Source organism: Dendrobates tinctorius, unplaced genomic scaffold (genome assembly GCF_039654945.1).
Source record: "Dendrobates tinctorius isolate UK_male_01 unplaced genomic scaffold, ASM3965494v1 ptg000046l, whole genome shotgun sequence".
In the NCBI taxonomy this organism is placed as follows: domain Eukaryota; kingdom Metazoa; phylum Chordata; class Amphibia; order Anura; family Dendrobatidae; genus Dendrobates; species Dendrobates tinctorius.
The window spans coordinates 2,523,442-2,539,353 of record NW_027361714.1 but is presented as its reverse complement, the minus strand read 5'-3'; the positions used below and the strand labels follow the sequence as shown (position 1 = coordinate 2,539,353).

The following is a 15,912-nucleotide window of genomic DNA, read 5'->3' as shown; positions in this document are numbered from 1 at the left end:
AACAGTCCAGTTATTGTAGTGGTTTGTCCTTACTGGAGTCAGGCATCTGGTGTTAAATGTAAGGTTTCATGGCCGCTATACAGTAATGGAACAGTGAAGGCTATTAAGAGAGGTAAAGTGGCACAGAAATGCCCTCATTAAACACGTCATTTAGTGCCATGTCTGAAAAGTACATTGTGCTGTCATTTCCTATTAATGCTCTTGTAGGTTGAATTGTTCTTCCCGGAGGCCAACCATTAAGTATATGGATAATGTAATAGATCAGTAATAACTTGGTAAGAAGACAATCTGAACGTTGTTTCTCAGATCAGACCTCAAGCTATTGGCCGTTACTCTTGATGGAAGCTTTCTTTGTGCATGTGTACACCATGCTTTGAAAGGGCCTATTTACACTGACCTTTCCCACCACTCTCTTCCGCCTTGAAACAGCCACCAATCGGCTTTTTTATACAACCAATTGTTGGCCTGTTTGGACATGCTGACACAGAATGATTGTTAATACAATCGTGCTGTGCACATCGAACATCATGTTGTTGGCACCGCGTCACCTGTGTGCACAGGACGATGTGCTGCCGAGAAGAGTGAGCATTTTCTCTGCTCAACAGGACTTTGCTGTACTGTTCAGATTTATAATTGGGAATGGGCGGTTTTATGAACACTTGTTTCCCAATCATTGGCCCCTGTAGAAGGGTTAAAGTCAGCTGAAGTCTATCAATTATGAGATTTGCAATAAGATTCATCAGCATCGCGGGATGAGACGTTTGTGGCCAAGATTACTATTTATATATTTTTTTGCTACCAACATATCTATCAGATGCCTTACATTTGGGTTTTTGTTAGTGTGCCAGTAACGTTTGCAACCTTGCATAAGGGCTCTTGCTTTCTTTTTTGGTCTGTTTGTCATTGTTCCTCTGTACTACCAGGTACTATTCATATGTAGAGTTTCTTGACAAACGAATAGCGAAGAATCCACCCACTCACAATGGGTATACATCTGAGGAAGAAGGGACCTCCTTCCGAAAAACAGTGTAAAAATGCATGTGTAACATAACCAAGATATTTTTTCTTAATCTTGCTGTTTTCCATATTACTTAAAAGGAATGGGCCAGAGCCATAATTTACATATCTTGTACTGATGAAGGGTAATAAGCCAGAAACAGTTGTGTGCAAGTTGAATTGAATTGTTCCATACTGTTATGAGCAGGGCTGTGGAGTCGGAGTCTGAGTCTGAGTCGGTGGAAGGGAAATTGAGGAGTCGGAGTCGCAGGTTTGGCTTACCGACTCCACAGCCCTGGTTCTGAGCCTGTATATTTGTTATGTACCAGCGGTTGTGGATATGTAATTGACCACGAGGGGTAAATATGAGCTGGAATGAGTATCTAAATACCTTTTGTCTTGTTGTGCAACATTGATCCTAAAATGTCCTTAATTTACTTACCGTAATTCAGCAGTGAGATCTTGTGAAGATTGAACTTTGAACCAATTAGTTTTGTTGGCATATAGAAGCTGATTCTAATTTAAAATCCCCCTAAACATGTTTTAGATGTGTGCTAAGTATTTCCAGCTGCATCAGGCGTATGGTTGTGAGCCTTACGCCTTGCATAACCTCTTCGAATAAAAGTCAGCCCATAAAATATACTGTGCGGAAAAACCTTCCATTCATCTCCATCTGTTATCATTCAATTGACCACAGCGAGGAGACCTCTAATCCAAAACATCCACCAAGGGTCAGGAAGTCTCCCACCTTTCTGAAATCCTGTGTCTTCCTCAATATTCCGGTTTTGGATGTAAGGTTCCACTGATAAAGGCGTTCTCCATTAGGAAACACGAGTTGTTTCTTCTTAATTGTGTATTTTGTTTGTGAAACAGTCATCAGGAAATTGGTAGGATGTTTTCTTGGCGTTATTGGCCAGAGATATTACTCTTTTATTTTTCCAATTGCTTTTCTGTAACCTTTCATGGGAAAGTGGTCTAGAATGGTTTTCATCATGGAACACATGTCTTAACTCAGATTATGAAATTATTACTTAGATTATAGCCTTCTAAGTTAAAACGTAGCATCATTCTCCAAGAAGGGAGGACTGGAACTTGTTTTGTCTTCTTCCCTCCTGACCTTATTTTCAGAACCATATGGAGGCCTGATAGTTCTTTGTATTGCATGAATGAGAGGAATGTAAAGCATTTCAGAGGCATTTTTTTCAGCAAAGCACAGGTCGCCTGCTGGACATACATCTTTAGTAACAAAAAGTAACTTCAACACATTGATAATTCCTATAAAATAAATGAATGTTCCACATGGGAAGCTCCAGGAAGTAACGTATCACTGAAGCTGCAGTCCACATATTCAACTCACACTCCATTTATTGCCTTTACGACTGCTGGAGATGCCGATTACAGTGCAGATGGAGCTACATCCCGGTCTGCGTTACGCTGTCTACAAGTTACTTCACCTGGATGATACTTGCCCTTCTCACCTTTACCTTACCTGTCAAAGACGACATCCATTTTTCTGTCTTGGAAGTTAAAATCTGTTTTCTTTTTTCTCATTCTCTTGTTGCTTTTGTTTTGCTCTCACTTCTCTTTTCCTCGCGGTCTTTCTTGCACTCTTTTCCTCGTTCTCTTCTCTTTTGCTCGGTCTTTTCTTTTCTTTGCGCTCTCTTTTCCTCTAGTCCTAAAAGGAGAACCCCTGCAAAGTGGATCTGAATGACTTATAGAGGTTGTCCTGTCTTGTGCTGAAAGTCTGCAGTCACTTCTGAATACTTATAGCACACATACCGCCTGCTGTCAAGATTCTCCGGTGTTGCAGCCGAGAGCGGGTGGACACGTAACTGCAAGTATGCAGTTTGCATACTTCCGGCTACAATGCAACTAGATGTGGCCGTCTTCCTTCAACTCGCTTGCATTGAGTGAAGCCCTGCTCATCTGGTCTACACGTCCTTGCAAATCTTGCATTCAGTGGGCGCACTGGTATGTTTCCACGTTCAGGATTACATCAGGATTTGCTGTGGATTGGACACTGCGCACAGCCGCAGCGTCCAATCCACAGCATCCAGATGTTACAGCATAGTGGTGGGGATTGCAAGAAATCCCCTCCACTATGCATGCAAGAACGCGGGTGACACTCCCGAAATTACGAACATGTGGCGCGTCTTTTTAGACCGCAGCATGTCCATTTATCTTGCGTAGACTCTCCGTCTACGCAAGATAAATAACCCAGTCTATGGATACGATGCGGTGATAGAAAGGGGGGCGGAGCGGGGTTTCCGCAGCGTCCAAAGCGCCTGCAATACTGAAAGTGGAAACATACCCTAAGGATTCAGAAGTCTGCAGTCACATAGATTTCTTTCATCAGAAGTCTGGACATTCCATTTCTAGGGGTAAATATCTTTTCCCTTATATGCTATGTCCTTTAAGTTTCTTGTCTGAAACAGAATGTAGATATTCAGAAGCATTACATTGGAATGCTATTTTGTCTAGTGTTCCTGATTAATTGATTCTTTCATGATGTTTTCTGTTGACTTGACTTAAACATATGGCAGACGACATAAAGTGCATGTGCTTAGGCATGAAAAGTGACCTTGTCATGGCTGACCTATTACTGTCTTCCTGTAGAAGTTCATATGGCAAATATATCGCCCATGGATGTGGTCTTTTGGGATCAGTAACTTGTTTAGATAAGAAAATAAACACTGCATAAGAATACTATAGCCAGAGAAGGGTAATGAGTTAAGCTGGAGTCACACATAGCGACTTACCAGCGATCCCGACAACGATATCAACGTGTCAGGATCGCTGATAAGTCGCTGTGTGATCGCTGGTGAGCTGTCACACAGACCGCTTCACCAGCGATCAGCATGCTGACGCCGAGGTGAGGAGTGAGCCCGGGAGCAGCGGACAAGTGTGCCTGCTGTTCCAGTCCTCTACCAGCAGAGGGCGCGCCTGCATCCCTGGCCTCTCCTGGTGGCGTCCTGCTGCCTCCTGGTCCCCAGCATGCGGCGGCAGCACCTGTAACTCGCTGGTAACTAACGTACACATCGGGTATCCAAGGGACGCACGTCCCTTGGATACCCGATGTGTACGTTAGTTACCAGCTGATCGCTGGTCTCCCGCCTGTCACACGCAGCGATGCGTGCTGACCAGCGGGAGATCAGCGACGAAAAAAATGTCCAGAGGTTTCTTGCAGCAATCAACGATACCGGCAGGGGGGCCGGTCGCTGATCGCTGTCACACACAAAAGTTGTGACTCAGCAGCGATCTCGCTAGCGAGATCGCTATGTGTGACGGGGCTCTTAACCAGCCCCCTTCACAAATAGCACTAATCATGTGCAGACTCTGGAAATGCTATTTGTAGAAGGTGGGAGTGAAGTTGTCATTGCCTGGAACCAACACCTTTATTGAGAGAATGGGACACCTTTGATGATTGAAGTATAGAAGTAAGTTGTATACCTTTCTATTCTACAGACAATTTGTTGAGTCGTTGGCCAGCTTTATGCACTTATTTTAGGTACAAGATACTCCTGTAATCTTTCCCCATGGCAGTTGGACAAAATATGAAGTTGTCATACAGCTTTTAAGGAAATATTAGTCCTTATGGCATTTGTGTGTCTAAAACAAAAAACGGAGCAGGAAAGGCATAGAGTTCTATGTGGTAGAATTCGATTATGGATGGTAAATGATTACAATAATGGAGTTCTCACACACTTCCTACTTTAGGATGGGAGCAATTTCTAAGGCCATGGCGAAACTTGCCATTTCCAGTAGAACGAAATATGTTCTTATGACAAATATGACACATAGGTTGTGTAGTATCCTAATTGGGGTTAGTACTATTTTTCTCACTATGTTTTCTCATAACTTGATTTATGTTCATACTTTTATGTATGGTTTAATGTTGAGTATGGCAAAATGTTGACCTTAGGTTATATGTGGTCTTGTCTATGACCCCATTTTTTTTGACAGCGTTGGTCTAGTGTAACGGGTTTTCTTGTTGCCCTTTTGAGCTCGGACTTGTTTTGCACGGGCCTCTTTGTTCATTTCAAGGCTGCTGTACATAATACAGTACAGAGATGACTGTTACACAAGGATGCTCATTAAGAATGCCAGGGATAGCGGTTGGAAAGAACAATACTGGCCATTGTCATTGTAATTAGACACAAAACACTGTACATTTTCACTGTGCAAGCTGCTCTGAATAGAGTTTAAAGAATCTCACAGATACATTTCAATTCCCTTGCTATTTGTCTTGAATTCATCTTTTTGAATAGAGTAAAATCATTGAATTAGAACATTGCAAAAAACATATTAGGCGCCGCGCTTACTCAAGTGCTACGCGAAATAATCATATTTACACCTTGGCAAACTTTATTAAATTGGCAAAAGTCTTGTATGAAAGCACTCTCACTAAGCTCCTACGCAAGGTCAAAGCTTCTGATTGGCGATAAGCACATTCCTGCAATAAATGGAAATATTCCTGTTATAAATATATATTTTTTCATTCCAAACAATAACTAAGTTCTTAACAGTTTTATGACATTTTTTATGCTGAGTATTATTGTTAAAACATCATTCTATGCTTTTTTGTTTTATTCTAAGCGTTTATTCAGATTAGATCAAAGTTCTCAAGACAAGCTGACTTATCTGGATTAGTGGGGGTTTCTGACTGTCTCCAAAAGAGGGAGAAGAATCGAGCAAGTTGAATTTTTACTCCTGATTGTTTTGTCCTGCTTTTCTCCATTTTTGCTACTAAAGACACTTGAACACAGTCAACGAGAAGTTATCTGAGGTGTTTGGACCCGTAAAATGTTCAATATATGTACCAGATCTAAACTATATAGTAAGGTCGAATTCACATGGATGCGGCTGTTGAGTTCCGGTCAGGAGTCCCGCAGCCGGTCCTTGCATCACTGTCCATACTTGGACCACAAAACATGGATTTGTGATACCAGACAAATACGAAATTCTGTGACTTTTAGCCACACTTGCGATAACATAAATTTTAAGTAGGTTTTTTATTCTAAAGGTTTGTTTCCTCCGGATCCTATGATCTGTTGTCAGGATGCTATGATCTGTTGTCTATGATCAGGATCCTATGATCTGTTGTCTATGATCAGGATCTTATGATCTGGCATTTCTAAGCAGATCAGGAATGATTTGGGCTAAGTTTGGAATATTAGGTGGTAGTATTCCATTTTTTGAGTCAGTGGGTCTTGTTTTTTTAATTTTGTTTAGCAAGAGGTTTGTTGTTAATGATTTGAGTAGACCAAATAAATTAGGTGTTTTCTTGCATGAATCAATGTAGAACTATGGGAGAAACCTGAAGTTCCTGAGGAAATCCTGAACTGGGCGAGTAAACTGTATACATTCCTTCATTACGCACATTGCTTTTACTTGGCCGAATGGCCGGAAACAATTTTTTTTTCTTACACCAAGTCTGTGTAGGAGTAGGACAAAATGAAAATGCCACCAGTGGTTTCAGTCATTTCCCATCCTATTTAAAGGCTGGAGAGAAGGAAACTGTAGGAAGGAAGGTCTAGTTCGAATGGAACGTCATGACAAATTAAAGTATACCTCCCTTGTATATGTGTTGAAAGATCTAGAATTGTGTAAAAAAAAAAAAAGTTTGCTATTTCTCTGATTGTTTTGTGGTCCAAAATGTGATTTTTATTGGAAAAAATGTAGGCAACGTTTCACAATGAAGAGAAAACCGGTCATGTAATTACAATACTCTAATCAATTACTTACAGAAGCCAAATATTCAGTTGTATAATGTGAACCATAGTATCTTGTGATGTATGATGGAAAAGCAGTTTTTAAGCCTAGCTTCTTCTCTTCGGCACCCCCAGTCAGTACATACAAGGGAAGGAGAAGGAGCAGAAGAAAGCTGTCATGTTGCATGTGCAGATGTTTAAAACCCCCCAAGCCTGTTTTCACCTTCATGACTTGGCCAAATTTTACTTTTCTGACCACTGTCACTTTGTGTTAAAAACTCTGGAACACTTCAACGGATCTCACTGATCCTGAGAATGTTTTTTCTTGACATACTGTCTTCATGATAGTGGATAAATTTGTTTGATATGACTTTGGTTTATTTGTGAAAAAAATTGAAATTTGGCAAAAATTTCAGGTTTTTCACAAAATGTTATACCATTTGGCTATGAAAAAAAAAAATTACATTTTTACCACCAAAAGTTTCTTTTAGCCCCAGATTTTACATTTTCACAAGGGGAAATGAGTAAAAATGGCACCACAATGTGTCTCACAATTTCTGCAAAATGTAGATAGAAATACCCCATATGTGGCTGTACAGTACTGCTTATCTATACGGTGAGACTCTGGAGGGACGGAGCGCTATTTGCCTCTTGGATAGCAGATTTTCCTAGAATAGTTTGAGGATTCCATATACACAGCCCCTAAGCGCTAGGAGAACAGAATTTCTCCTCAAGTGACCCCATTTTGGAAATTATATTCCTTTGAGAATTTATCTATAGATGTAGTGACAATTTTGACTCCATGGGTGTTATCCAAAAACAACCAGTAGTGGATGTTGCCAAGTGAAAATTGCAAACTGCTATTGTAGTGCCCAGTATGTTGTAGTCACCAGTACATTGTAGTACCCAGGTCATGCTTCTGGAGACACGCCCCCTTAAATTAGGCGGGCTCTCATCACTATGGAATTGCCAAACATGTGTGCGCTAAATGTGGTTTAGACACACTGGGGCTCAGAAGCGAGGGGGACATTTGGATTTTGGAGTACTGAATTTGCTGAATTTCTTTTGTGGGGAGAGGAGCCATTTAGCTTTTCCAGAGCCTTTGTACTTCCAGTAGCGTGGAAGCCCCCTATATTTCCTTTAACAGATGACGGGACCTGAGTGGTGACTTCCCTTTTTTGTGGATTGAATTGCAGCTTTTTTGGGAGCATTTTACATAACATTTAGAATCACATTTATCCTGTGTGCTATGCTGAGCACTTATATTGGGGTTTCCAGGTAAATCTCTGAGTGATGTCATTCAGATGAAATCCCAGAGGGATCCATTCATTATAAAGAGGCAGCAGAGTTACTCTGGACTCGGTCTGGCCTTTTCTTAGCAGTGTCCATTTCAGAAGTGCACGGACCGTGCTTTTGTACACGCCTAAAAAAACGAATACCACTGGATCACAAGCCAAACAATGTCCACAGGGACTCCATCTGCCTCATTGTAGGAAATCTTCTGCCAGGGGATCCGTCTGAATTACCTATTTCAGAGATTTACGTGTAAACCCCGGTGTAAGCGCTCAGCATACAGCACAAAAAAAATGTGAGCCAAGCCTTACTGCGATCCTTGGGAGGCAGAACGAACAAATCAACAGCAGGTGAAGAATTGGTTTTATTTATTTTTTACGTTGTTACTTGTGCGGTATAAGTGATTAGACAACTTTATTCGTTGGTGCAATTACAGTGATACCAGATTTATATAGTTTTTTTTATGTTTGGCTGCTGTCCCACACTTAAAACGCTTTTTATTGCCAAAAAACTAGTTTTTGCATTGTCATAATTTGAGCGCCAATCGGATTGCAGAGGGTTCTTCCATCCCTCTGCCTGCCTTCTAAATGCATTCAAGGGGGCACCACTCCTATCAGTAAGTGCCGGATGTCGGTTGTGATATCAGCTTATCACCCAGTGGCGATCACATGCGCACAGCCTCTGTGTGCGCAAAAATCGCCTGGGCATACCTAGTAAGTCCAAGGTCGGGTAGAACTTCCCAACCATGACTTACTGAGTATGTCCAAGGGCAGGAAGGGTTTAAAGATGTGTGAGGGCTAATGGTCTGGTTTCTTCAATCTGAAATGTATTTTTCAATGTAAAAGTATAAAGTTTACCTTTAATATTTTTTTTATATTGTTTATATGGAATCTGTCAGCAGGTTTTTGCTATGTAATCTGACAGCGGCATAATGTAGGAGCTGTGACCCTGATTCCAGAGTTGTATCACTTAGTTTACTGGGTTCAACAGTTGTAATCGAATCCTTGTTGTCTATGCCCAGAATGCTGAGTTGTGTATAACTCCGCATATATATTACAATTGGCAGCTTTGTGGGTACATTGTGTATTAACAGAAAGCTGCTGATCAGTGGTGGGTGTGAGGTTACAAAGAGGAAGGTGACCAGGAGGCACAAGACACCTAGTTTTGCAGTGATAAAAAAACCCTGATATTTTATTGAAACAACAACACACAACCATTAAGTGACACTTCCCTGGAATCAGGGTCTCAGCCCCTACATCATGGTGCTCTCAGATTTCATGGCAAAATCTTGCAGACAGATTCCCTATAAGTTAGAAAATGTATTTAAAAAGTTGTCAAAGGAGAAAGGTGAGTGGTCCTATTATTAATGTTCAGTGGGGAAAATAAATATTTGATACACTGCTGATTTTGCAAGTTTTCCCACATACAAAGAATGGAGAGGCCTGTAATTTTTATCGTAGATACACTTCAACTGTGAGAAACAGAATCTAAAAAAAATCCAGAAAATCACATTGTAAGATTCTTACATAATCAATTTGCATTTTATTGCATGAAAAAATTATTTGATAAAATATAAAAGCAGAACTTATTTGGCACATAAACTTTTGTTTGCAAATACAGAGGTCAGACGTTTCCTGTAGTTCTTGACCAAGTTTGAACACACTGAAGTAGGGTTTTGACTCACTTTTCCATATAGATCTTATCCAGATCTTGCAGGTTTTGGGGCTGTCACTGGGCAACATTGAGTTTCAGCTCCCTCTAAAGATTTTCTATTGGGTTCAGGTCTGGAGACTGGCTAAGCCACTCCAGGATCTTGAAATGCCTCTCATCGAGCCACTCCTTAGTTGCTCTGGCTGTGTGTTTCTGGTCTTTGTCATGCTGGAAGACCTATCTAAAGTCCCTTTCTCACATAGCGAGATCGCTAGCGAGATCGCTGAAACGTCACCGATCTCGCTACATGTGACACGCAGCGGCGACCGGGCCTCCGCTGCGATCTCGCTGATCGTGCTCGAATGGCCTGGGCCATTTTCTGATCGCTGATGTCCCACTGGCCAGCGCGCATCGCAGTGTTTGACGCCAACGAGCGACCTCGTTGACGATGCAGAACACATGGACGCAGGCGTGAGTCGTCTGAAGAGTCGGTGTGTGACAAGATACCAACGACCGCCGAGGTCGTTGTATGGATCGCTGGATCGCTGCTGCGTCGGTGAGTATATCTGTCTGTTTGACAGCTCATTAGCAACCGTTTAGCGACGCACCAGCGATCCTTACCAGGTCGTATCGTTGTCGGGATCGCTGGTGCGTCACTATGTGTAACGGGACCCTAAGACCCATCTTCAATGCTCTTACTGAGAGAAGGAGGTTGTTGGCCAAAATCTCACAATGCATGACCCCATCCTTCCTCCATTCAAGGGCAACTGTCCTGCCCCTTTTACAGAAAAGCACCCCAAAAGTATTATGTTTTCCCCACCACGCTTCACGGTTGGGATGAGGTTCTTGGGGTTGTACTCATCCTTCTTCTTACTCCAAACACAGCGAGTGGAGTTTTTACCAAAAAGTTCTATTTTAGTCTCCTCTCAGCACATGACCTTCTCACATGCCTCCCCTGGATCATCCAGATTGTCATTGGCTAACTTCAAATTGTCATGGACACAAGTAATCTTGTGTTTCTTCCATTTTCTATTAATTGTGCCAACAGTTGTTGCCTTCTCACCAAGCTGATTGCCTATTGTCCTGTAGCCCATCCCAGCCTTGTACAGGGATACAATTTTGTCCCTGGTGTCCTTAGACAGCTCTTTGGTCTTTGCCATGGTGGAAAGGTTGGAGTGTGATTGTTTGGACAGGTGTCTTTTATACAGGTAACAAGATCCAACGGGTGCAATTAATACTGGTGATGAATGGAGAGTAGGAGGGCTTCATAAAGAAAAACTGCCAGATCTGTGAGAGCAGCTGTTCTTTCTGGTTGGTTGGTGATCAAGTACTTATGTCATGCAATTTAATTATGTAAAAATCATACAATGTGATTTTCCGGTTTTATTTTTAGATTCTGTCTCTCACAGTTGAAGTGTACCTACGATAAAAATTACAGACCTCTCCATTCTTTGAAGTTGGGAAAACTTGCAAAGTCAACAGTGTATCAAATACTTATTTTCCCCACTGTAAATGCATAAAGTATACTTTCATCTCAATAAATATTATATGTTTGCTCTCCCAGTAAAATATTATAAAACAACAAAGAATGAATTTGCTGAGCCCCAGAAGTATTCCTTTTCAAATAATTTTTTTCTTGACCTTTTTAGTAATAAAAAATTCTTGAAATGAACAAAATAAAAATAATCACAGTTTCATGATGCAAAGGAAGGCTAGTAGGAAACTAATCCTATCCTGTTGTCACTCGCAGTGCTTTTCTCACATTTGTACTTGCCCAAATCAATATGTATTTAGATGTGCTGACGCTTCCAGCTAGAACATTTCTAATAGCTGAATTGGGGTACTATGTAATTAAATGAGGCTAGATAGCTGAAAATGTTGTATATCTGACTCCAGTGGGAGGGTTTTGCTATATAGATATTTAAAGTAGTTCCAAAAATGGAGCTACCCTTATGGCTTAAACAATGTCTTCAGAAAATAGAGATAGCTATTGTATTGAGGAAAGTCAAGGTAGCTGGTGAAGGCATCCATTCAGGTGTGCTAGACCCGGTTTTTTATTTTTGATGTGTACTTTGGCAGTAGGCTCAGTGTGGCAAGGTGCTAGATAGCGGTTATTTTAGATAATCACAACCTTAATCAGTACAAACATTGTAGGTGCTGAAGGCCTCAACATCTTCTCAAAGTCCAACAGTCATGCCCAGTCGTTGACAACAATGTCCAGTGTAGTTAGCGGTTTGGACGATCTTTGGGGATTTTTAAGGGGTTGGAATCCGGCTCTGTCAATGTTTTTTTTTTATGAAGAAATGCTTTGACGAGGACATTTTTGTGTTGTTTTTTTTTTTGTAGCTTGATTTTTCCAACAGAAATCTGCAGAACAAAAATGTGCCGCCGATAGGATGTTTTGATACACCTGAATGGTGTGTGTATGATTTGCATTTTGACTATATTCAATAACAATCCTACTGTTCTATATCATCAGACTAAACTTTGATGTTGTGATTGTTATTGTCTTGCTTATATGTGACTAATTTGTGGGTGTGAAACTCAGTGATGTCATCAATCAGGGACACTGCTTCTGGCCCAGCATTTCAGAAGAGTGCATGGATGGCGTCTGAATCAATGGGAGCCGCACATGCTCTTTATTCTGGCTCTTCTGGGGGGTCCTGTCTATAATATCCACATGCTGTAATGTAACATTTAAAAAATGTTGTAGGATTCAAATCAACATTGGATAGTTGAGCAGTAATCACAGTGGCCACTTGTCACTTTATAGTGGATATGAATCTATCAAATCCCTTTCACACATTGAATCTGAAACGGAGCATTTTTCTCTTAGTGGCTCTCCTCCCTGTATGAATTCGATATGCCCTAACAAACCAAATATTATCCTATATGGGAAGGAGGGTAGATTAATAAACACCTGTTCTCACCAAGCAAAGTAGAGACTGGTCATTCTAATGGTCTTTTTACACCTAGGCTTGCAGCGGTGACGAGAGCTTCCTCCATGGCTAGAGTAGATAAGGTTTAATCATAATCACAGATGCAGATTCCTTACTGTAAGAGCAGTGAGACTATGGAACTCTCCGCCACATGATGTAATGGCCGATGCGCTACAAAAGTACAAGGATGGCTTGCTTGAGAAATTGCATTACAAGCGGGTTATGGGCGCTAGATTCTGTGATGGGCCACTGATCCAGGGAACTAGTCTGATTGCCCCATGTGGATTCGGAAATACATTTTTCCCTAGTAAGGAGCTATTAGCGGTTTTTGACTTCCTTTGGATCAACATTTTAGGTCGTAGGTTGAACTCCATGGACCTAGTCTCAATCTTAAACACAATGATATCACTCAGTTTCTGCTTCATAAAGTCCCAAGTATGAAGCAGTTTGTGTAAATTCTTTCCAAAAAAGGAGTTTCTTTGTAGTTGGTGGTGGCTCTCTCCCTTGGGAAAAGGGCAGAGCTTTAAATGTCCCACGATTTGGCCCTTAAGTGTTGTGTTCATTTATTTTTTTTAACAAAGTTGGTTGTCTGGCACTCACTTAATGAGCAGTTGTTCCGCAGGGATCATCCCTTGATATGTAAAAACGTTATCATCAGGTCTAGTTTAGCATTGTACACACTTTAGCGCCAACAGAACGCACTTTCTCCTAAAACCGTGAAATGATGCCTTCTGTTTTCTATTGGAGTGTTAAACAATTGAGTCTTTCATTTGGCCTTCTCCAGTGCTATAGCCTTCAATTACCTTCGTGTCCCAGCATTCAGTATGGCAAGTGCTGCAAATAATGTGTTAGATTATATGAACCTAGGATCCGTTAATAGAGATGAATATCCTCCCTAGTAGACTTGTGCCCTCTGGCGCTCTATTAATGAATGCCGCGTATCCATTGACCCTAGACATGCGCTTTAATGAAATGCTGGTGCTAGTGGGGATTCATTATGAATTGTAGAAGCCTTCAAGTCTCGGAGATAAATAAAAGTACAGTATTTGGAGCCATCTGGCTAATTTCATATGACATATTGGCCATTACATTGCTCAGCACAGAGGTCATCTATTCATGCACTTGTAGATAAGTTGATAAATAATCATTTATTAACACATGACAGATTTTCAGAACATACTGTTGGTGTACAGGTGTACAGTACATAAAGGCACATAAGAGTTTACGTTATACTTTGGTGTGTACTAGAAGTAAGCTCGTGCATATAGGCACTTGGGGAGAACATACAAACTCCTTGCAGATGTTGTCCTTGGTGGGATTCGAACCAAGGACCCTTGTCCTGTGAACATACCAATGAAGGACACTGTAGGAAAAGCAGTTACCTATTATAACTTTTTATTATGGATTTCTTCAGATGTCCCGATAAACATTTCTTTGGTCTTTTTTTCTTTGCCCAAATATATTCTGGTTCTTACTTTGCAAAATGGAGCCCAAACAGGTATGAACATATCTGGATCACCGTCCGTCACACTTACCGGGAGTGCTGGCCAGAGAGAGAGAACAACTTGGCTCCGTTCTGGACATTTTGGCCCTTATTTTTCTATGGTGTGCATTTTTGTGCACTTTAGAAGGATGTTGGGAATTTGGCAGGGGATTTTCTACAGTTAAAGAAAAAATGTCCAGACTTAAATTAGGCAAAGTCTGGTAACGGGTTTTTCTTGAGGCATATGTATGGCCCACAGCTGTCTGTGGAACTGACAAAGCAAACATCTGCAATTGACAAATGTGTGTATTGCGCTACAGCTGTCAAATGTTCATGTTACAGTAACTGACTTGAAAAACAGGTTGCAGAAGTGCAAAGCGAAGATAAAAGCATTAATAACTAGTTGGATCATTTGGATTTTCTGTTAAAACGATAGGGATTGCCAAACATGTTTTTTTTTTTTAGTCTTTAGTAATGTACGAGCTGCACCTGCCATGCCTGGAAGCCGCCTCTGACCTTAAGACCATAAGCAAAAACGTATTCTTGAAATATTTGCTGTATATTGAACAGGGTGGTGCATATTTGTGGTTTTTCACTAGAAACCTCCACATGATAAGAAATATGAATGACCAGGAGATTTGGTACTTGCATTGCTCCTTAAGTGGATGTCTTGGGCTTTGCACTATCTTCTCGTTGACCTTTGGAATCATTACCAGCTTTTTAAAAGCATAGCTTATGTGATAAGTGTTCCAAGAGTATGGCTAAGAAGGCAGCTATGTTTTCAGGTAACTCGTTCACAAAGCATATGATTTCACTAAGTAGCAAGATGTGGGTATGATATGTACAGGACTGTAATTACAGTGGATTCAATGGGAGGGAGTAATCTTATTTCTTCTGGTACTTGAGTGCCATATTTCTTATAGTGATATGAAATCTGCTCACAGTATATAACTGTACATAAATACAGTGCATATACAGTATATATGATAAGCTATAGGCCGGGGTCACACTTGCAACTGCAATGCAAGAAATTTGCGCGTCTCTTGCATCAATACCTGGCACTGCCGCCGGCACTCGGGACCGGAGCACTCAGCTGCATAGAAATACATGCAGCCGCACACTCCGGTCCGAGTGCCAGGTATTGAGGCGAAAGACTTGCGCGAGTTTCTCGCATTGCGGTTGTAAGTGTGACCCCGGCCTTAGGGCTTAGAACCTATTAAGATATGGACCCTTCAAGACCTATGAAGATCTTCCCACACATCTACTTCAAGAAATGTTCTTGCTGCCCTTGACAGCTGGCATTGTTAGAAGGTAATCATCACTTCATCACTTTACCTGTGAGTGATTTTACTGTTAAGGCTGATGATCTCTTCTGTATTGGACCATTTAGAAGTCCATACTTGATGACTGAGAAACGTCTTGTTTTTGTAACTTTTTACTCCATGACATTCTCTCTTCTTTGCTCGTAGGATGGTTCGTTGGGAAACATTGACGACCTAGCCGAGCAGTACGCCGATTATTACAACACCTGCTTCACAGACGTGTGCGAAAGAATGGAGGAACTGCGCAAGCGCCATGTTTCCCAGGATCTTGATGAGGTAAAGGCTCCAATTATTGTTGTCCTCCAATGTGGATCTTGACATGTCATCAAAATTAACTTTAAAGATAACCTGTCACCATAGAAATGCCATCCAATCTGCTGGCAGCATGTGATAAAGCAGGGGGAGCTGAGAAGATTAATATCTAGTTTTATGAGTAAATATTCAGTATAACCCATGCTTTAGCCATGTAATCCTCTTTCGATCCAGGGGGCGGTCCCATCAGTGACTGACAGTTATCT

At 41.2% G+C, this 15,912-nt stretch overlaps 1 protein-coding gene across 4 annotated transcripts in view; it reads left to right on the top strand.

The window, feature by feature from the left end:
* The window catches only part of SASH1 (SAM and SH3 domain containing 1), a 222,841-nt gene that overhangs the window by 10,592 nt on the left and 196,337 nt on the right, over positions 1-15,912 (top strand). For all 4 annotated transcript variants that reach the window (XM_073575658.1, XM_073575657.1, XM_073575662.1 and 1 more), the window contains exon 2: positions 15,542-15,670. In XM_073575658.1, the coding sequence (XP_073431759.1) occupies positions 15,542-15,670 (129 nt within the window). The remainder of the gene's footprint in view (positions 1-15,541; positions 15,671-15,912) is intronic.